The following is a 22,822-nucleotide window of genomic DNA, read 5'->3' as shown; positions in this document are numbered from 1 at the left end:
TGAGAGAGCGTGCCACAGCAGTGGGGGAGGGGGGAAGGGGGAGAGGAAGAGAGTCTTAAGAAGACTCTGCTGAGCACAGAGCCTTTCGTGGGTTCAGTCTCGTGACCCTGAGATCATGACCTGAGCCAAAATCAAGAGTCAGGACGCTTAACTGACTGACCTACCCAGGTGAATCCTGTAGTGTCCTTTCACTTGAATCTGTAGTGTCTTTATATTTAAAGTAAGTTTCTTGTACACAGCATATAGTTGGGTCTTGTTTTCTGATTCACTCTGACAATCTTTTATTTGGTATATTTAGATCATTGACGTTTAAGATGATTATTGATAAAAGTGGAAATTTCTCCTGTATATAACTGTTTTATATGTTACCCTTGTTCTTTGTTCTTATTTTTGTCTTCTATGCTTTTTTGCCATCATGTTTTTTTTTTCTTTTTTTAGAGAGAGGAGGAGTGAGAGGGGCAAAGACGGAGAGAATCTTTTTTTTTTTTTTTTTAAGATTTTTATTTATTCATGAGAGACAGAGAGGCAGAGACATAGACACAGGGAAAAGCAGGCTCCTCACAGGAGCCCTGAGCCAAAGGCAGACACTCAACTACTGAGCTACCCAGGTGTCCTGAGAGAGAGATCTTAAGCAGGCTCCATGCCCAGCCCAAGGCAGGGCTCAGTCTCACCACCCCAAGTTCATGACCTGAACCAAAATCAAGAGTTGGACAGTTAACCAACTGAGCCCCCCAGACACCCCTCTGCCACTGTGGTCTTAACTGAGCATTTTATAGGATTCTATTTTCTCTTTCCCCTTAGCATATCATTTTTTTATTTTTTTAGTGGTTGCCATAGAGCTTACAATACATATTTACAACTAATCTGAATCCACTTTCAGATAATACTTCATGGGTCGTGTGAGTACATTATAATAATAAAATATTACTGATTCTTCCATCCCTTTTATCATTGTTGGCATTCATTTCACTTATGTATAAACATACATATACACACATAAGCAAATATAATTTAATATATCGTTGGTATTATTTTGAATATTAGATCAGTTAAGAAAAAGAAACATAGATTTTAATTTTACCTTCATTTATTCATTCTCTGATGCTCTTTGTTTCTGTAGATCCAAGTTTCTGACCGATATGACTTTCCTTCTCAAGATCTTTTTTCAACATTTCTGGCAAGATGGAAATTTTTTTTTTTTTTTTTTAAGATTCTCTTTATTTACTTATGAGACACACAGAAAGAGAGGCGGAAACACAGGCAGAGGGAGGAGCAGGCTCCATGCCGGGAGCCCGACGTGGGACTCGATCCCGGGTTTCCAGGATCAGGCCCTGGGCCGAAGGCAGCGCTAAACCACTGAGCCACCCGGGCTGCCCATGAGCCACCCCAGCTGCCTGCAAGATGGATTTAATAGTGACAAATACCCTTAATTTTTCTTTAGGAAAGTCTTTATCCTTCTCTTTTAGAGAATAATTTCATTTTGTTCTGGATTTTAGGTTGGTGGGTTTTTTTCTCTCAACAACTTAAATATTTTGCTCCACTTCCTTCTTGCTTGCCTGGTTTCTGAGACGTTAGATGTAATTCTTACTCTTATCTTTTCTCCTCTGTAGGCAAGATGTTTTTCTCTACTGACTTCTCTTATATTTTTTTCTTTATCTTCGATGTTTCAGATTCCTGAAGTAGGAGTATGATATGTGTATGTATAGTTTTTGGCATTTATTCTGCTTGGTGTCCTCTGAGCTTCCTGGATCTGTGATTTGGTGTCAAATATTAATTTGGGGACACTTTCTTTCATGATTGCTTCAAATCTTGCTTCTGTTCCTTTCTCTCCCACTCCTGGTTGTCCCATTGCGTGGATGTTGAGTCTTTGGCACTTGCCCCATGTTCTTGGATATTATTTTTTCTTCCATTTTTGTTCTCCTTGCCTTTCAGCTTTGGTAGTTTCTGTTCCTAGATTCTCAAACTCAGCAGTTCTTTCCTCAGCCTTGTCCAGTCTACTGATGAACCCACCAGAGGCATCCTTCATTTCTGTCAGTGTTTCTTGATCTCTATAGCATTTCTTTTTTACTCTTAGAATTTACATTATCGTTTTTCTCTCTCTCTCTTTTTTTTTTAATAGAATGAAGGAGAGGGCGAGAGAATATTAAGCAGGCTCCATAGCCAGCTTGGAGCCCAAGGCAGGACTTGATCTCACGAGTCTGAGAACATGACATGAGCCAAAATTAAGAGTCAGGCGTTTAACCAGCCGAGCCACCCATGCACCCCCATTATCATCTCGTGTGTGCTCTACTTTCTCCATTAAACTCTTAGTATATTAATTACAGTTTAATTTCCTGGTCTAATAATTCTAACATTCCTGCCATATCTGTCTCTGATTCTGATGCTTATTTATTCTCTGTTTTTGGCCTTTGAGTGTGCCTTATCATATTTATTGTAAGGTGGAAATGATGTAGGGAAAAGGAACAGCCAGCAGTAAGTGGACCTTTAGTAATGTCGTGGTTGGTTGTGGAGGAGGGGCATTGTTCTGTAAACCTGTGACAGGTTACTCGCAGTCTTTGGTGAGCTTTGTCTCCTGGACTGTGAACCATACACATGCTTATCAGTTTCCTCCACCACCTCAGGTGGGATAGGATGGCCAGAATGGGCTGTAGTTGGTTATTTCTCTTTCCTCAAGTAGTTTGACTCTGGTAATTAAAGAATTTCTCCAAGATCAAGCCTTGGTAAGATCAGAATGTTCTAGGGACGCCTGGGTGGCTTAGTAGTTGAGTGTCTGCCTTTGGTTCGGGGCGTAGTCCTGGGATTCCGGGATCGGGTCCCATATTAGGCTCTCTGCATGGAGCCTGTTTCTTCTCCCTCTTCTTATGTCTCTCTCTCTCTTTGTGTGTCTCATGAATAAATAAATAAAATCTTAAAAAAAAAAAAAAGATCAGAAGGTTCTGGTGTATTTCATACTGGTCTCTTTCCTTCTCCTTGTGCTGGAAGCATGAAGGGATTTTCTCTAGTACTCGGTGTAAGAGCTTGGAGGGGCTCCTTAGAGGTAGAACTAAGCAAACTGTGGGGTCCCCCTTATGACAGGGTCCCCCTAGATTTATTGTCGCTCAGAGCCATCCATATTGAGCCTCAAGCAGCTCATCTGTTCTAGTTCAGGGTTTCCCCTCTCCTGGCACTGAGTGGTTGTTGATTTTTTTCAGCTTAATTTTTTACTTACTAGGATGAAATGGTGACTTCTAAGTTCCATATATGTTGAACTGGAAACCAAAAGTCACAAATTTTCCATGTTTCTCCCACTTGGAATTTTAGGTTCTGGATTTTACTATTGCTTGTTTGGGGAAACTTCGCTGTTTAACATTGACTTGCCAGAATGTTTTTACTTTCTTAATATGCTTTTTGCTGTGTATATAGGTGGCACAGGAGTGGATCAGCTCTCCAAACAAAGAGAAATTCTATCAGTTGCATTTACGAAAATTTCCTGCTGATTATAAAAAATATTGGGAGTTTGTGGGTAAGTTCTTTCTTCTGTAATTTGAAATATATGGTAACTGGAGATATCTATTTGAGGAACTCTCAACCTCATTTAAATTTTCTGGGACCTAGGATTCCTAAGATCCTAGAAATTGTAATTTATAATCTCTTACACAGAATGTTTAAAGTCTTAATTAATGAGGTTAATTAGTGGGACAGTTACAGATATAAAATTCATGGTTTTAACCATTCTGTAGTTAGAATACTACAGGCCAAAGTGGAAGCTGGACATGGAAGAGAAGGGTGAGTGAAGGGAACTTGACAAGACTATAATAGTGTTAATAGATTTTCTGAGTAAATCATCCTGCTGTCATCTACTCATTTCATCATTGGTCTGAAACACATATCACACTTAGGCATTAGTTATAAATCAACCAAACATCCATAATTCTTTAAAAAATTTTGCTTTCCCCACTCACCCCTAATCCATCCTACTCCATAGGATGACTTAAAATAAAAGGCATTTATCCTTTTGGGGAAAGGTACTGTATGTTCATTGTAGGACATTGAAATAATATTAGCCAGCAGAAAGATAAATACCACCAATTCCCACTTTTCCAAGATAATCCTATGAAAATATTAGTATATATCTTACTGTGACACTGTCTACTCACCTATGTGAATTGTGTACATATGAATGTAGTAGGGTCATTTTACCTATTTTATGACCTTTTTCATTCATTGAGCAAATATTTATTGACTTTATGGTACCTGATAGGTAGCATATAATCCTAGATGCTATGTATATAGCTGTGAAGAAAACATAAGATTCTTGCTTTCAGAAGCTTATATTTGACTTAATTTTATTTAATATATTGTAAATGCCTCTCCAGCATTATTAAATAAGTGTATTTAATATTTGTAATTCCATTGTAAGTTTATTCCACAGATCTGTTTAACCAGTGGTGTCTACTTAGACATGTACGTTGTTTATAGCTTTTCACTGTTACGAATACTGAGTAAACTTTGCTAGGTCAAACAGCGTGCACATTTTAAGACTTGATCATATTGCCTTTGCTTACCAAAAGGAATCTGTCTCACTTCTAACATGAAAATGTAAGAATGTAGATCTCCCTCATTTGCTAGTTTCAACTTTGTTTTCCAGTTTTATGTCTGAAAAATGTATCTCATCTGAGGTTGTACTTTCCTTCCTAAATCTTTTCTGCCCATGTATATTCTTAGGAAATGGGGGTAATTGTTCTTGCCCTTAAAAAAAAATTTTTTTTTTTTTAATTTTGAGAGGGTGAGCATGGGGGGGAGGGGCAGAGGTAAAAAGGAAGAAGGAGAGGAGCCGACTCCGCTCCTTCAGGGCTTGATCCCATGACCTGAGATCAGGACCTGAGCCAAAAACATGAGTTGGTTGATCACCAGGTGCCCCCCCAAGCCCTTTTTCTACTAAGGACCTTGTTTTCTTCTTAATGTGTATGTATTGTTGTGGTGTGCTTTTTGCAGTTTGTTACTCAGTTTCATGTGCAGATTTTGAGGTGCAATTTCTACATGTTTAAAAATACCATATTTACTTCTTTATGGCTCTGACGTTGGTCCTAGAAAATGGATATTTTCATTCATTTTTTTTTTTTTAAGGATTTTATTTATTTGACAGAGAGAGAGCAGGGGGAGGGGGAGAAAGGAGAAGCAGACTCCCCACTGAGCAGGGAGCCTGATGTGGGGCTTAATCTCAGGACTCTGGGATCATAACCTGAGCCAAAGGCAGACACTTAACTGATTGAGCTCCCCAGGTGCCCCACTTTTATATTTTCTTGTAGTGTTTTTATATATATATATATATTTTTTTTTTTTAAGATTTTATTATTTTTTAAATATTTATTTATTTATTTATGATAGAGAGAGGCAAAGACACAGGAGGAGGGAGAAGCAGGCTCCATGCCAGGAGCCCGATGCGGGACTCGATCCCGGGACTCCAGGATCACGCCCTGGGCCAAAGGCAGGCGCCAAACCGCTGAGCCACCCAGGGTCCCCTTAAGATTTTATTTATTTATGAGAGAGAGAGAGAGAGAGGCAGAGACATAGGCAGAGGTTAGAAGCAGGCTCCATGCAGGGATCCCAATGTGGGACTCCCATCCTGGGCCTCTAGGATCACGCCCTGGCCCGAAGGCAGGTACTCAACCACTGAGAGACACCCAGGTGTCCCTATATTTCTTTTTAATATTGATATTTAAGTTATGACTTTATCTGGCATTATCGTGATCTTCTGTTAGAATCACATAATATCTATATCTGGCTTCTTTAACACATATGTAAGATTCATTAATTTTGTGTGTCATCATTATAGTAATATTTCAATATGTGAATTTGTCCTGATTATACTGTGTGATTTTTTTGTTCTGTTTTTATTATTTTACTGTTGATAGACATTTTTTTTCAGTAGTTTTTGGCCTGTGTGTCAGGTCCCCAAAGTTCAAGGACTTCTTAGGGCAACTCACAGGTATTAGCATATACTCATGCTCATGGTTGTGCCTATTATCTTAAGAGACTACAAAGCAGAATCAGCAAGGAGAGAAGCGCATGGGGTGAAGTATGGACAATACCAGGAGCAAGCCTCTTAAGAGTCTTCTCCCAGTAGAATCAGTCCAGAAATGGATTGTCAGAATGTGTGGCATGCATACTGTTACCTCCTAGGGAAGCTTATTTGAAACTTAGTGCCCCAACCACCCTCTCTGCCTGACCTAAATTCCTGACTTCCGGAAGGAAAGCAGGTATTTGGTATAGACCATATTCTTTTTGCAAACAGGCACAGCGAGGCATTCTCATCATCAAGCAATAATCCTGAGATCCAGGATCTCCGTGCTAAGGGCCAACCTCATAAGCAGACCTACCTTTCTGAGGATAGTATCCTCCGGCATGCTATGTTAAGTCTTACACAGCATTTTATGATCAGTGCCACTGTGATATTCCTGTCTCAATGTTTGTGTGAGGGCATTTTTGTTGAGTCCTATATCTAGGGTGGTTTGTGAAGTCTCGGGGTATGTGTATGTTCAAGTTGACTAGGAAATGCCCAGTCCATTATACATTATACCCACCAGCAGTGTATGAGAAGTCCCATTGTTCGAGGTCTTCACCAGCACATTTGTATTGATTGTTGTGTTAGTTTCAGCCATTATGCCATGTTTGTATTGATGGCCTTTTGTGGTTTTATTTTGTCATATCCTTGTTATCAGTGAGGTTGAGCACCTTTTTTATATATTTAGTAGATACTTCAGTAATCTCTTTTGGGAAGTGCCTTTTCAAAGTTATTGTTAATTTTCTGTTATCTTTTTCTTATCGATTTGTAGTAGTTCCTTATATAATCTGGATGCATGCCATTCTCTCAATTTGACTTCCATTTTGACTCACTGATGTCTTTAAAAGTTTTATTTTTATTAAAAATTTCTTTTATGGATGTATGTATGCAATCTCTAATACCAACCTGGGACTCAAATTCATGACCCCAAGATTAAAAGTTGTATGCTCCCCAAATGAGCCAACTAGGCACCCCTAGAATTTCTTATTTTTAACATAGTAAATGCATGGTTTTTTTTTTTTTTTTTTTATTTACTGAAAACTCTGAGATCAAGACTGGAGCTGAGATCAATAGTTGGATGCTCCACCTACTGAGCCACTCAGACGCCGCTAATTTTTTTTTTTTTTTATGGTTAGTCTTTGCCTCATTTAGAAACCTTTCCCTGCTGCAGATCATAAATATATTATCTTAACATCTAGAACCAGGTGTCAGCAAATGACAACTTGCAGAACTACCCCATATCCTATTAGTGGACTGCCTTGGAGTATGATTTATACATTATTTTTAAAGAATTTTGGGAAAAGTCTATGAATATGCAACAGACTTTATGTGTGGCTTGCAAAGAAAACATTTGACTCTTGACAAAAAGTTTGCAACCCTTTTCTAGATGATTCATTGTTTTGTCAACCTGGGATTTCTTTTTATGCATGAATGGGATGTATAGGGAACATGTTTCAGTTTTTTTCCAAATGGAGTTGTGGTTTTCCTGGTGTTACTTATTGTTGAAAAGACCATTCTCTCCATGTTCTACAGTGCCATATTTGCCTAAATCTAGTGTCCATTTAATTCATGGATTTTTTTCTGTACTGATTTCTTCTTGATTGGATCATTTGCCACCCCTTGTGCTGATATCACATTGCCTAATTACTTAGTCCAGCTTTATAATGAGTTTTAGTGGCCACTGAACAGGTCTTCCTCCTTTGTTTTGCCTTAAGAGTGTCTTGGCTATTCTTGTTCCTTTGAGTTCCCATATAAATTTAAGAGGAAAAAATGGGGGAAATTGGGCAAGAATTAACATCTTCTCTCTTTTTTAAAATTTTTTTTCACTTATTTTATATTTTTAAAATATTTCATTTATTCATAGAGACAGACAGAGAGAGAGAGGCAGAGACACAGGCAGAGGGAGAAGCAGGCTCCATGCAGGGAGCCTGATGTGTGGGACTTGATCCCGGAGATCCAGGATCACACCCTGGACTGAAGGAGGCACTAAACCTCTGAGCCACCTGGGCTGCCCTCTCTCTTTTTTTCTTAATATGAGGATTGCCATCTTTCTAATTAATTATTTTCTAATTTATGAATTCAGTTATTTTTGTTTATTTTCAATAATGTTTTATAGTTTACAGTGGGGAAGTTTTTTTTTTTTTTAAGATTTTATTTATTTGAGAGAGCAAGAGGGTGGGTGAGAGGGAAAGCGAATCTGAAGCAGACTCTGCACTGAGCACAGAGTCCAACGTGGGCCTCGATCTCACAATCTGGAGATCATGACCTGAGCTGAAACCAAGAGTCAAAAGCTTAAACAACTGAGCCATCCAGGCACCTCTCATGATGGAGAGGTTTTACAGATCATCTTTGGTTTGATTTTGGGGCAAGCATCATTTGTAATTAGATTCAGTGAATATTACTGAAAGATACAGACCTAAAATTTATAATAAGGTAACATTTTATTGCTAATATTGTAGTCGTTCCTTAATATCAGATAGCTAGTCAGTTTTCAAATTTCCAATTTCCTCATAAATAACAATTTTTTAAAAAGATTTATTTATTCATAGAGACACAGAGAGACAGAGACACAGGCAGAGGGAGAAGCAGGCTCCATGCAGGGAGCCTGACGTGGGACTCAAACCCGGGTCTCCAGGATCACGCCCTGGACTGCAGGCGGCACTAAACCGCTGAGCCACTAGGGCTGCTCATGAATAACAATTTTTTCAGTCACTTTGAAATTGACGCTAGTTGATGTGTCTTTCTTTTTTTTAATATTTTACTTATTTATTTATGAGAGACACACAGAGAGAGAGGCAGAGACACAGGCAGAGGGAGAAGCAGGCTCCACGCAGGGAGCCCGATGTGGGACTCCATCCCTGGACTCCAGGATCACACCCTGGGCCAAAGGCAGGCGCTAAATCCTTGAGCCATCCAGGGATCCTGATGTGTCTTTTTTAACTACAATTTTTTCTTCCTATTTTCCCCCCTTTGTAATTTGTTTTATTGAAAAATTTGAGGTGGTGAGCCTTTAGAATTATTGTCTGTACTCATTGATTTGTCCCCCTGGTGCTTGTTAGTATGTTTTTTTGTCCTCTGCATTTCTTGTAAATTGATAATTGTATCTAGAGACACCATCGATTCTAGTTTGATTTATTATTTTTGGCAAGACTATTTCATAGATAGTGGTATGTGCCTTTATCAGGACGTGTATCATCTCTAATTTCTCTTTTATTAGTATTTACAACTGTTGATGCTTAATGCCTAAGTTAATTTATTAAAGTTGTAAAGTGATGATACTGTTATTTGATTATTTATTTATTAGCTGCAGTAATTCTATGAAGAAATTTCTCTGTATTATCTGGTTACTCTCTGGTATACTTTATATAGAAAGGTAGAAAAGTACTTGACTCTTGACCAGTTTTTAAAATAATGAGTTAATTCACTGCAAGCACTGGTGTTGACCAAAGTGCTTTTTAAAAAAAATTTCATAAATGCAAGGACTTAAATATACTTGTGTTTCTGTCTATTATAATTTAAACCCTTTAGGTAGGACCCTACAAGTTTTTGAGAGTGGCTGTCTGATATGACCGATATCCTCTATATTCTTTGATCCTGTATCTGAACTTGGCAATTCGCTAAGTAGCCTTAGCATCCTGTAGAAGAAAATGGTATTTCAAGAATAATATAGTATGGGGTGGCTTAGTTGGTTAAGCATCTGCCTTCTCAGATCATGATCCTTGGGTCCTGGGATCAAGCCCCACATCAGGCTCGCTGCTCAGCGAGGAGTCTGTTCCCTCTGCCCCTCCCCCCCTGCTCATGCTTCTCTCCCTCTCTCTCAGAAAAATAAAATCTTAAAAAAAAAACAGTATAATAATACACTATATGTATTTCATGTAGACATAAGAATACAGAAAGGTTGGGGAAAAAAGATTGGAGAAGGAAACTTATGCAAATTGCACTAAAAGAATATGTGTTTAGGGGTGTTTCAGTCGGTTGGGCATCCTCCTCTTGATGTCAGCTCAGGACATGGTGTCAGGGTTGTGGAGTCCAGCCCCATTCAAGGCTCCATGCTCAGTGGGGAGTCACCCACATGTGCACATACTTTGTCTTTTTCTCTCCTCTAAAATAAATAAAATCTTAAAGACCTGTTTAGCTCTGTTAATATCAGACTAAATAAACTAAGAAAATACTACCAAAGAAAGATCTTTTCATAATAATTCAGCAGAAGAGATGACAATTCTTAATGTATCTATATACCTAATAAAATATATAAAGAAGTCTCAGACAGAATTAGAGTATACTTTTTACACATATATGAGGCTTTGAACCATTAAATTACCAAAAGTGAATTTAAAAAAAAAGTAAATGAGACAAAATAGAAGTAAATGAACCTGATTATATATTACATGTATTACCTTTTGTTTTAGTTGAATACTTCTGTTTTTTTTTTTCTCATTTTAAAATTTCTTTTTTATCTGTTTTTAGTTTGGAAATTATACCTCAATTTATAAATCTTTAGCTATTTAAAACAGGTTAAAACTTATATGCATCCTTGATTTATCAAAGTCTGTAGTTTTATTTTTTAAGTTTTAAGGTTTTTTTTTAGTTTTTTTTTTTTTTAAACTATTCATGAGAGAGGCACAGAGGCGGAGATATTGGCAGAGGAAAAAGCAGGGTCCCCAGGGGAGCCTGATGTGGGACTTGATCCTAGAACCCTGGGATCATACCTTGAGCCAAAGGCAGACACTCAACCAGAGCCACCCAGGTACCCAAAGTCTGTAGATTTAGTAGCTCTTTTAAGTGTCTCCATAACTAAGGCAAAACCTTTTAAACTGTGTGAGACATAATCTGTAGCTCCCAGGACAGTCCTTTGTTGTTTATTGAGTTTTTATCTTCTCCTGTGCTTTGCTTATTTTTGGTGTGTGTTGGTCGTTATCTTTGAAAAGTCGTTTATAAAAATAATTTGAGGCCTAGGATGATATTATCTTCCTCCAGAGAGGATTTTCCTTTACTTCTGCCAGACTTCTGGGGGCACCTGCAATGTGGGATCATCTGGTTTAAGGGATTGGGCTTTTCTGAAGCACCCAGGTGTTTGGAAGCTGGGCTATAGTCCATGTCAAGGTGGGTTTGCTCTTAGTTCATCCTCGGGGGGCTGTAGTCCATGTCAAGGTGGGTTTGCTCTTAGTTCATCCTCGGGTATAATCCTTAGTCCTTTGTAGTCGCAACCTGAAGCATATTGGGGTACCAGGGTCCCTACTCTGCAGGCCCCAGACTCCACAATTTTTGTCTTTTTAGTCCGACAAAGCTGTCCCAGGTATGGCCTGGCCTCTAGGCTGCCACTCCCAAGAGTAGTTCAGGTGTTTCTATGGGAAATACTGGGCTGACTCCAGCGGATTTCCACATTCTTTTGAATCCCAGCAGTAATTCTTCACTACTGTATTTGATCTCTGATGCCTTCAAATAGATAGTCTTGCCTGCCACGTTTCATTTATTTGTTTAGAAAGATTTTATTTGTTTTGGGAGAGATAGTACACAAGTGTGAGGAGAAGAAGAGGGAGAAGCAGACTCCCTGTTGAAACCCGATGTGGGGCTTGATCCCAGGAATCTGAGATCATGACCTGAGCCAAAGTCAGAATTTTAACCAAATGAGCCACCCAGATGCCTCTTACCTGCCACATTGTAAAATCTTGTTTTGATTTAGTGGTCCTGTCTACCCAATCCCAGTGCTTGTATTTTAGTCATTGTGTTGTTGCTGGATCTGGCAGTTGGTGCTGAACTTTCTTGTTCTAGCGCTTGTTCCGTTTTCCCAGCCCTAGTAGTTTACAACTAGCCTTACCCCCTTATTTGAAATGCCACTACTAGTAGGTTCAAAATTCTTACATGTCCTTAGATCTGTTTGTGAGTTTTCTTCTGGGATTTTGAAAGTAAAAGTGAGCAGAAGAGAAAATTCCTTGGTTAAAAAGTAAAATAAACTTCAAGGAAATTTACTCCTTTTGAATATTATGATTTTATTTTGGCTTTTTAGCCGTTGTTAAACATTTTATAATACTGTATAACCTGTATTTGAGAATGTTAACTGGCTTAGAGTATCATTTGGAAGTATATTAACAAAGTTTAGTGCTGTACACTTGCTTGAACTTAGTACAGGGATTTAATATTCTTTAATCTTACTGAAAATAATTCTGTTAGAGTCAATGCCAACTTATTATTGTTTCATAGTTCATCTTGAAGAATGTGAACTAGCCAAACAGCTTCATCCAAAGGAAAATGATTTGGTGTTTTTGATTTCTGAAAGACAAAATGGAGAGAAGAAAGATACAGAGAGAAATCGCATGCAGGATCTCCGTGAATATCATTGCGGTTATGTTCATAAGTTTCGCCGCACTTCAGTCAGTAAGTAGATAATGTAAAGAGTAACATGTCTTTTAATTTTTATCTGAGTTGTGCTTTACTAGCCACATGTTCGTTACACATATTCGAAACATGTATTTGCCAGGTTGATTACCTGTCATTCAGAGTCCTTTTTTTAGTTTTTCTAAATTCATCTGGGAAAGGCCCAGTTCTTATTACTCTAGACTTAGGAAAAAAAGCTTTCTTTTGTAATGTCCTCTCTTTCTCTGATACATTCCTTCATTGTGTTTGTTATTAAACAATTTGCAAAATCATCTTTTTTATATCTTAAATCACATTCCAACCTTGGTTTTGTGGCTAAGTATCATTAGAAGACCAAGACATGTAAGTCATTATAAGACAACTTGAAGGTTTTGCTGTTTCCATCGCTCCCATCCCTTATTTTGTAGGGACCCTTCTGGGAATAGCATCACAGAAGTAGTGTACCTGCTGTATACCAGGCCATGTGCCTTGTCCTTCCTGGGCACATTTATCTTCCTCAGAGCCTTATAAAGCAGTAAGATTTATTTGTCTTGTCCTCATCAGGAAATGAGGGCTCAGGGATGTTCAGTAACTTACACAGTGTTATTCTCCGTATTAAGTGGTAGGCCTAGAATTGAAACCTGCATATGTTTTGACTGCAGGGTAGTCTGCATTCTTTATTGTATGCCAGGCAGCCTTTTTAACATTGCTGCTTTCTTAGTCTCAATTATGTGAAGAGAACATGAGTTCATTATTCCTTTGCCTTTTTACATCCAGTCTTAAAAACAGAGCTCTTTAGAGTTGAGCGTCATGCTGCGCTGTAATTGGTGTGCTGTATTTCTATCATAATTGTGGTCCAGCCCCAGTTCTTCTGTGGAATGCATATAGGGGAATAGCAGAAGGGTACATAGCTTAGTCTGTGCTTTTGACTCTTGGAAGTGATGACACTTGCCGTATTTATATTTCTAAGGTATTCTCCTTCTAAACTCCTCAGTTGTCCAACTGACATCTCCATTTAAATATCTTTTAGACAAAAAAGACCAAAGGAGGCGCTTGATGTTCTGCCTGACATCAACTATTCCTTCTTTTTTTCCCATCTCAGTAAGTGGGGCTTGCATTTTTCTAGTTGCTCAGGCCGAAAACCCCAGTCATCCTTGATCCTTTGTCTTACACCCTACATGTAATTCATCAGCAAATCCTGTTGACTTTTCCTTAGCAAAGTACCCAAAGTCCAAGCCCCACATCTGCTACTACATCCTGGTCCACATGACCATCAACCACAGTGGCCTCCTGTGGCCCGTTTGCTTTTGTGCTTTTCCCATTGCATTTATTCTTCATCGGCAGTAAAGTGATTCTTTTAATATGTAAGTTCAAGCACGTCACTTCCCAGTAGAAAGCTGCCCTGCGGCTTCCTACTTGACCCAAAATAAGGTTCAAATTCAGTATCGTGGTCTTGCAGAGCCCTTTAAAATGGAGCCCCGTTTTCTTCTCGACTTTTGTCACACACATCTCCCTACTTTTTCTTCCAGCCATTCTAGGCTTGATCCTATTCCTGAAATACTCCATTCACATCTCTGCTTCTTGGTCTTTGCTTTTGCTGAGTCTTTACCAGTAACACCCTCTCTCCAGATGAGGACATGGCTTACTCATTATTTCAAGTTTCTGCTCAGATACCATCTTATCAGGAGACTTTCCCCTGACTCACCTATCAATGGTAATACCCCTTGCATCCCTCATACTTCTTCATTCCCTTTCTCTGCTTTCTTCATTGTGCTCATCACTACCTGACATGTTTATGTGGTTATCTGCTTCCTTCTTCTAAAAAATAATTGCCTGGTTCTTGGGCATTATTTCACATTTGAGTGAATTACTTAAATAATATATCATACAAAAAATAATATCATACAAAAACATAAGTTATAAAATACATAATTCTGAATAACATTTTTATTAGTTGGATCGCATTATTCACTGGCAACTGAAATTGTTTTTTCTCCTTCTTGATAATAGTGCGCAACGGGAAGTCTGAGTGTTTCCTTTACATCCAGACTCAAGATAATTTGCCAGTCAATTTAAATGAATTCGTGAAATGTGTTGTAATCAGTTCTCTGGTAACTACGCAAAGGAAGTTGAAAGCCATGTCTCTGTTGAGTGGACGGAACCAACTGGCCAGAGCTGTTCTTAATCCAAATCCCATGGACTTCTGTACAAAAGATTTACTAACTACAACGTCTGAGAGAATTGTGAGTCATGGTTAAACGAGAATGGAAAGTCAGAAAATTTCATGTCAGAATGTGACATCATTTTGTGTTTATTCATTGCACATTCCTTTGTATCTGGGACAAAGACATATCCCTGTGCGTGCACAGTGATGTAGTGCTCCATCTTCTTTAAGTTGGCAGTCTGTGTTAATGTTACTCAGCTTACCTTAGGAAAAAGGCATAGTGCAATAAAGAATTGAAAATATGCTTAAAGAGCAGCATTAAAATGTTAGATGAGTATCCTACTTAAATGCTTGTTAGGTAATTAAAATTCAGAGGTAGGAGTGGGTTAATAGAGTTAATTTTGCATTTGAATGATTGAAAGAATTTACAGATAAAGTTGCCATTTGCATGAAAACATGTTCTAGCTGTGAGAGTCATATAGTCACTCCAGGAGATTAATACAGAGGAAGGCAAGAGAAAAATAATAGTGTTTGGACCACTGCTGTGTGCTAGAGCTTTCCTGTACAGTATCTCATTCACTTCTTGTCCTCCCAGAAGTCCCAGGTTTAATGGATGACAGAGGCATAGGCTGAGGAGGTTAGGAGTTTGGAGACCTAGCTTTTGTGAGTGAAGCTGAGGTTTAAGTTTAGATCTGACCCAAAATCTGTGCTCTTTCCACTGTAGCACTTGAGTTAGGAAAGAAAGTCTTGGAATTTTTTTTATCGTCTAAGGAAAAAATAAATAGAAGAAAAGCATAGAACAGTTTATTGTGATCCTCTTTGTAAGAACCACAAATACAAATGCAGTTATAGTAGTTGTAGATGGGGTGAAGCCTGCAGACACTCATAAATAACTTGATAGTAGTGAAATTGTTTCTTTAGATTAAAGGTCATTTTGGGTGATCATCATCAAACCTTCTGTTTTATAAAGGTTAGAAGAAATTCAAACGGAGGTTTCCTCTTCTTGCCACTCCAGGAAGAGCAACTCATTTTCACTAATGTCTTTTGCACAGGTCGCCTACTTAAGAGATTTCAATGAAGACCAAAAGAAAGCAATAGAAACTGCATATGCCATGGTCAAACACTCCCCGTCAGTTGCCAAGATCTGTCTGATTCATGGACCACCAGGAACAGGGAAATCAAAAACTATTGTTGGCCTCCTGTACCGCCTCCTGACAGAGGTAGAGTATGTGAGGGTGTCATTGCTGTTTGCTGAGAGCATTGTTACACACAGATTAACTGATATGTGTAAATAACTACTATCGGTCTTTTCCCCTGCACTGTGTGTATCTTTCTGATACCATGTGAAACCATATCAGAGAAAGAGGTAGCAGGAGAGAGAGGGTATAAAGAGTGAAGAGGGCAGAAAATGCTGGCCTGTGTGACAGTGTTCTGAAGGGCTAGAATGGTGGCCTCCTGGCTTTGTTATGGGTCATGTATAACGCCAGGAAACTGTCTGGATTGTATTGTATTGCTGGGCTACGTTTTGGTTGGATTGAATATGGAGTAAAATAAGTGGACATGAAGTGAGGCTCAGGGAAGCTATGATAAAGTGTCCTGCTAGAGTAATTTTAATGTCCATGTAAAGATGTAGGTGCTCTTACTTTATTTATTTATTTTTTTTTAAGATTTTATTTATTCATGAGAATGAGAGAGGCAGAGACACAGGCAGAGGGAGAAGCAGGCCCCATGCAGGGAGCCTGATGTGGGACTCAATCCCGGGACTCTAGGATCACACCCTGGGCCGAAGGCAGGTGCTAAACCACTGGGCCACCCAGGGATTCCCCTCTTACTTATTTTTAAATATTAGTAAGGAGGAGGAGCTTTCAAACATAATGGAAGTAGAAAAAAACTGGAAAACTCTGTAACAAAGCTCATCAGTATTTTTTGTCTGTTTGGCATGTGTGTGTCAAATTGTAGAACCAGAGGAAAGGGCATTCAGATGAAAACTCCAATGCCAAAATCAAACAAAACCGTGTCCTTGTGTGTGCACCTTCCAACGCAGCTGTTGATGAACTTATGAAAAAAATCATCCTTGAATTTAAAGAAAAATGTAAAGACAAGAAGAATCCTTTGGGTATGATACTTATATGGCTTTTAATTTGTTTTTGGTTTTATTCTCAGTGTTTAGTATGGTCAATTTTGAATGCCAAAGAGCAAGCCAGTTTGAGTAGTAACTTCTGCTTGGGGCTGTGGCCCATATGTACTCATCAATTCATCTAGCAGATTTTATTGAGCACTTAACTCTGTGCCAAGGCACTGTGCTAAGTACTGACATTTCAACAGTGAAACCTTCCAAGAGACAGTAATGAGGAAGCAGATCAGTGGGCAATTAGAGTATAAAGCTATACGTTCTATAAGAAAAGTAAGATGTGGCTGCTCTCAGACACCTTAAAACGGCCCTTGGTCCAGTCATGGGAGGGTTAGGGAAAGCTTCTGGAAGAAATGATGTCTGAGATGAATCCTGCAGAGCAATTAGGAGTTAGCCATGGGAAAGGATAAGGGGGATGTGGAGAACTCTAGCAGAAGCTTCTATTCACTAGAAATGACCAGAGGTGAGAGAACCTCTGTGTAGTAAGTACAGCTAGAGTATAATGAGCCCCATGAAGGCGAAGGTTTGGGGGTTTGTTTACTGTACTCTCTCCAGTGAGATACAGGTGGTGAGGGCAAATAGGTACTGTTTTCATTGGGGAGGTGTGTGAGTTCTGTATTGGGTTTGATGTCAAGTGGACTTCATGTGATAGGTCAAGAGTTTATAAAAAAAACCTTGATCTTGCATAGGTAGACCTGGAAGTAAAAATTCTGGGTTGAAGGATTTGTGCATCTTCAGTTTTCTAGGTAGTGCTAGATTCTTCTCGGAAGTGGTTCTAACAGTTTACATGCTCTGGAACGGCTCCCATGCATATGCATTGATGTGATTTTAACATTTCCCTGGCTGAGGAAAGGTGAGCACTCTCACATGTGTGCTGACAGCCCAGCAGGGCTAGGATCAGGACAAGGCCACGTAGGCATCCGGGTTGGATCTTCAACTTTAGTGTTTTTTGTTTTTTTTTTAAAGATTTATTTATGATAGACATAGAGAGAGAGAGAGGCAAAGACACAGGAGGAGGGAGAAGCAGGCTCCATGCAGGAGGCTGACGTGGGACTCGATCCCAGGTTCCAGGATCACGCCCTAAGCTGCAGGCGGCGGTAAACCTTTGCGCCACTGGGGTTGCCCTTCAATTTTGTTAGAAAATAGTGTCTTCTGGCTGTAGGAAAGAACTTTGGTCTTTTACACTGCATTCATATCACTTCTTTTCACTACTGAAAAGCTGTCCTGAGAGTCTTTATTTTTTATTTTATTATTTTTTATTTACTCATGAGAGACACAGGCAGAGGGAGAAACAGGCTCCACACAGGGAGCCTGACGTGGGACCCGATCCCGGGGCTCCAAGATCATGCCCTGAGCTGAAGGCGGCACTAAACTGCTGAGCCACCCGGGCTGCCCCTGAGAGTCTTTAAAGAAATGTCTTGGACATCTCGCCATTAAGTAGGTGTTGATTTCTGGGGTTTAGTATTTACCCTTTATCAAGATAAAGAAGTTCCTGTGTCAGTTTCTATCTTGAAGGGCCATTGAATTTTATTGCATGCATTCTTCTTATTGCATTTTCATGAAGCTTTTTTCTTTAATCTGTTAATTGGGAAAACTACAATGTTTTTGTAATGTTAAAGTATCTTTGATTCATAGAGTAAGACCAACTTGGTTATGTATTATTTTTTAACACATTGCTGGATTGCTATTTTATTTAGGATTTTAAAACTAGTACTCATGAATGAGGCCGGCCCGTGACTTTCCTTTGTCACATCTTTGTTTTTTGTTACACTGACTTTAAAAAGGGAATTGGGGAGAATTTTTTGTTTATTCATGGAATGATTAATATATGACAGAGATTATCCATTCCTTAAAGATTAATTTGTTTTTAGTGTTGTTTATTGTCTTTTTTGACAGATTGTAAGTTCTAATCTACTGTTCAAATGTCTTTAACTTATAGGCATATTCAGGTTTCTTTCTTTTAGTGGATTAGGCTAATTTTTTTTTCTTTCAAGAAAAATTGACACTTCCTCTTAGTTTTCAAATATATTGGCACAAGGTTGCCCATTGTATTCTCATTTTAAAACTCTCAATGTATTTTGATTGGGTCACCTTTGTCATTCCCTGTATTATATATTTGGTCTCTAAATCCGCATGTGGCATGGGCCTATGGTTGGAAAGTCCTGGAAGAGAATTTAGTTTTTCCCAGCTAAGCCTTGGCACAGTTAGATTCACTTCATTTTCGTCCTCCTGTCTCTTCCAGACCCTTTTCCTTTCCAGGAGTCTTTAAAATCCAAGCCTTCTTATAATGTTTCTTTGTCTTCATTGGAATGATAGTTTTGCCAATATAGACATTTGTCAAAACTCTGTAGAACTAAAGATTTTTAAATATGTGCAATTCATTGAGTGTATGGGGAAAAAAAATTCTGAGCACCTAGACAGTACCAGCCCCAACTCATCCTGTTCCCCCAGGGAAGCCTCTGCAGCTCATGGGCTTTCAATTCTGGTTTTGAGCTTTTTCTTTGTTTTTGGCTCCTAGGAATTTCTCTTCCATTTCTGTGAGCTCACCCTGCAGTTTAAAAGATGTCTGTTTTAATTTATGGAGCATTTCTAGGTGTTTGTAGTGGGTGAGTTTCCAGGTAATTTCGTCTTCGTTTATCATGGGAACACAAGTAGGTTAGCAGTTTTGAAATCTTCAGGTAAATCTTGGCCAGAGATTATGGCTTCAAATTTAGAAGAATGAGCTGAACTAGGAACAAAAATATGTTGTAGATATCTGCTTTAATAAGTTATTCATTCATTCAACTTAGATTTATTGTACTTCTGTGCCAGCCGCTGAAGTAGCTGGCAACCACAGCAAAACCCTATTCAGTGGAAGGAGATTGACAATAGAAGAAGTACGTGATGTGTCAGTTTAGGATAAGTGCTGATTGCTATTTTAGCGCAATGATGGAGCTGGAGATTTTTAGATTAAATAACATATAAAATGTGGTGACCTAAAATAAAGGTGTGGTTAATAGCCACTTAAATGAGATCTAGTGTTGGCAGTTCTCTACTCCACGATTTCCAGCACTTTGTGTCCCTTAGATTCTGGGGTAGCAGCATGATGTTTGGAATAAAGTTTCAAAAACTTTGTTGTGAATATACCACAGAAAAGGATTTGATAGTTTTTACTAAATGATTCTTTCTTGGAAATTCAAATATGTATTAATATATGAAAATCTTTACATATCTGAAATATCCTGTGGTTAAGAAGTTTCTTATTTTACTCACCTTTCCCAAACGTATTTTACTGTGGAATGTTGTACAGAACATAGTTTGAGAAATGTTGATACAATTCAGTCTCAACTTTGTACTGTCCTGTTTATGCAACCTCTGTAGCTTTTATTTGGTAGAAATGGTAAGTACCGTGTAGGGTGGTTAGTGAATGTCTAATGTGTATGAAGCCTCTAGTGGAGTTCAGGTGTGTAGTTGATATAATTAATGTTGGCTCCCTTCCCTAATTGTTAATATGCTTACTTGCCAATAGGTTGGCAGTGTCCTTATTAATCTGTAAGTATGATTTTTTTAATCAACAGGAAACTGTGGAGATATAAATTTAGTTCGTCTGGGTCCAGAAAAGTCTATTAATAATGAAGTCCTAAAATTCAGTTTGGATAGCCAAGTTAACCACAGAATGAGTAAGTACTAATTAAGGCACATAGTAACATTACTTCTAATTCCTTTTACGTGATAAGTAAAGTCTTGGGCATTAAAGGTACTTTGGAGACAATTGATGAAATAGTCTTGCTTTGAGACCTAGTTTTTCTTTTCATTGTGTATGCTTATTTATGTATTTGTCAGAATTCTCAAATCATAATTTTTTATTTTATTTTATTTAAGAAAAAGACTTACCCTCTCATGTTCAGGAGATGCACAGAAGAAAGGAATTTCTGGATCGTCAACTTGATGAACTTTCCCGCCAGCGTGCTTTATGCCGAGGTGGAAGGGAAATACAGGTATCTAAACATTTCTTGGTGAAATATTTTTTAATAGTTGATAAGAACACAAGCTACTGATGAGTATTTGATCTCATTGTTTTATCATTGCCTTATATTAGGGATTAACAGACTTTTTCTAAAAAGGAAAGGTAGTAAATAACTTAGACTTTGCAGGCCAAAGTTTACTCTGTTTCAACTACTCAATTCTGTGGTAGCATAAAAGTAGTGATAGATAATACATAAACAAATGGATGTGGCTATGTTCCAATAAAACTTTATAAAAACAAATGGTGAGCTGAATTTGGCCCACAGCCTGTAGTTTGCTGTTGCCTGCCTTATATTAAAGCTGTAGCAAATTTATTAGATATCTTTTAGTTGCAAGTTAAACCCAAGTTAGACAAAGAGGGAATTCATGGACTCATATACCTAGGAGCTCTGGGAGTGATTAAGTGTACCTGTGTACCTGGATCCAGAGGCTCAGATGATGTCATTTCTCCATTCTTTGATTTGTTTTTCTGTGTGTTAGACATTTCTCATCTTGGAAAAGACAAGTGCCACCATTCTGGGTACCACCACCCCAGCTTAGAAAACCCTTGGGAAGGGTGCCTGGGTGGCTCAGTTGGTTAAGCATCCACCTTTTGATTCTGGCTCAAGTCATGATCTCACGGTTGTGGGATTGAGCATCCAACTTTTGATTTTGGCTCAAGTCATGATCTCACGGTTGTGGGATTGAGCTCCGAGTTGGGCTCCATGCTCAGCAGGGAGTCTGCTTCTCTTCCTCTTCTCCCCACCCCCCTGACTGTGCAGGCAGGCAGTCTTTCTCTCAAATAAATCTTAAAGAAAGAAAAGAAAACCCATAGGGATGGAAGGGGTTGCTTTCCACACTACCCATTCATCAGTTCCATGGAAGGAGTTTGACTAGTCCCTGGGTGTACAGGTCTAATCCCTGTTTAAGGAAATGTGAACCATAGTTTACCAGGCCTGTGTTATATGCCCATCACTGTGGCTAGAGGAGTGACTGGGATGTGATTAATAACCTATTTGAAGCACCCAAAAATTCATAGAGAAATGAGTCCCAGGGGTTGGACTGCTTAGAATAGCACACATGGGGGACACTGGACAGAATGGAATCTTGTACGGGGTTAAGGGTTTATCAAATTAATGCTTAATTTCTCTGTGGTCTGGCACCCCACAGAGAAATGGGAATTAAAAGTTTATTACTCATAGGTTCTGGAGGAAGTACTCGTCCTGCCTCAAGGGGCCACACAAGGAGGTCAAGGCAGAGTGCAGAGAGGCAGGATCTGGGGCACACATCTTTGTTAGGGATCTGTGGGTGGGGTGCTTTGGGGGTTCTGGGCTAGGGCTGGATTGGTCAACTCAGACCACAAGAGTGGGGTTTTGATAAGCTACATGGGGATGCATAAGGCACACAGGTGCCAGAGGCAGGGAAGACTGCTGGTCATGAGGGCAACTGGGGAGTCCTGTTGGATCTTCCATTTGCTGGGACTGTGGCTGCTTTCCTGCCTGGGGCCTGTGTTTCTGTGAGGGCTGGTGTCCAAGGAAGGTCTCTGTAGGCTGCTTGGCCAGACAAGATGGATGTGAGGTTTCAGTACCACAGGGTAGTGTGGGAGCAGCACAGCATGGGTGTCAGGGCTCTGTTGGTGAAGAGAGAAGGAACTGAGTGAATAGCATGTCTGTTGGGCAGATTGTAGTGTCACTTGAATGCAAGGCAGTCAACTGGAAAGCTTTTTAAAATGATCGGCTTAACTTTAATGATTCCACTCTAACCTTTTCCAGAGGCAAGAATTAGATGAAAAAATTGCGAAAGTTTCAAAAGAGAGGCAGGAACTAGCTTCCAAAATTAAGGAGGTAAGTGGTTCACCTGTAGCATTTTCCAGGCTTTTCTCTCTTTCTCTTTATTATGAATTATTTCACACAACTGATGGGCTTTTCTCAATTGCATTTAAAATGTTTATTATGAAAAACTTTTTTAAATGTTAAAGTAGAGAAAATGGTACAGTTATGTACATGTACATTTGCTTTTTTTGCTTCAGCCTAATAATTCTTACCATCACCTGAGATTTCTGAGAAAGAGGTGATTTTAAAATACCTTGTTCTTTTCTAGGTCTGGGTAAGTATTAAACTCCCTTGTTATGTGCTCCTCATGGCCC

The 22,822-nt window shown here is 39.0% G+C and overlaps 1 protein-coding gene across 13 annotated transcripts in view; it reads left to right on the top strand.

Moving 5' to 3' along the window:
- SETX (senataxin) overlaps nt 1-22,822 on the top strand; it is an 80,222-nt gene that overhangs the window by 36,879 nt on the left and 20,521 nt on the right. For all 13 annotated transcript variants that reach the window (XR_013353937.1, XR_013353935.1, XM_077851177.1 and 10 more), the window contains 8 exons: nt 3,403-3,502; nt 12,245-12,418; nt 14,408-14,640; nt 15,614-15,781; nt 16,521-16,677; nt 20,250-20,351; nt 20,554-20,669; nt 22,449-22,520. Coding sequence is in view for 11 of the 13 variants with exons in the window: in XM_077851177.1 (XP_077707303.1) it covers nt 3,403-3,502; nt 12,245-12,418; nt 14,408-14,640; nt 15,614-15,781; nt 16,521-16,677; nt 20,250-20,351; nt 20,554-20,669; nt 22,449-22,520 (1,122 nt within the window). In the remaining 2 variants the exon portion in view is untranslated. The remainder of the gene's footprint in view (nt 1-3,402; nt 3,503-12,244; nt 12,419-14,407; nt 14,641-15,613; nt 15,782-16,520; nt 16,678-20,249; nt 20,352-20,553; nt 20,670-22,448; nt 22,521-22,822) is intronic.

Source organism: Canis aureus, chromosome 16, assembly GCF_053574225.1.
Source record: "Canis aureus isolate CA01 chromosome 16, VMU_Caureus_v.1.0, whole genome shotgun sequence".
NCBI classification, from domain to species: Eukaryota; Metazoa; Chordata; class Mammalia; order Carnivora; family Canidae; genus Canis; species Canis aureus.
The sequence above is the reverse complement of the archived record's forward strand: the minus strand, read 5'-3'. Positions and strand labels throughout refer to the sequence as shown.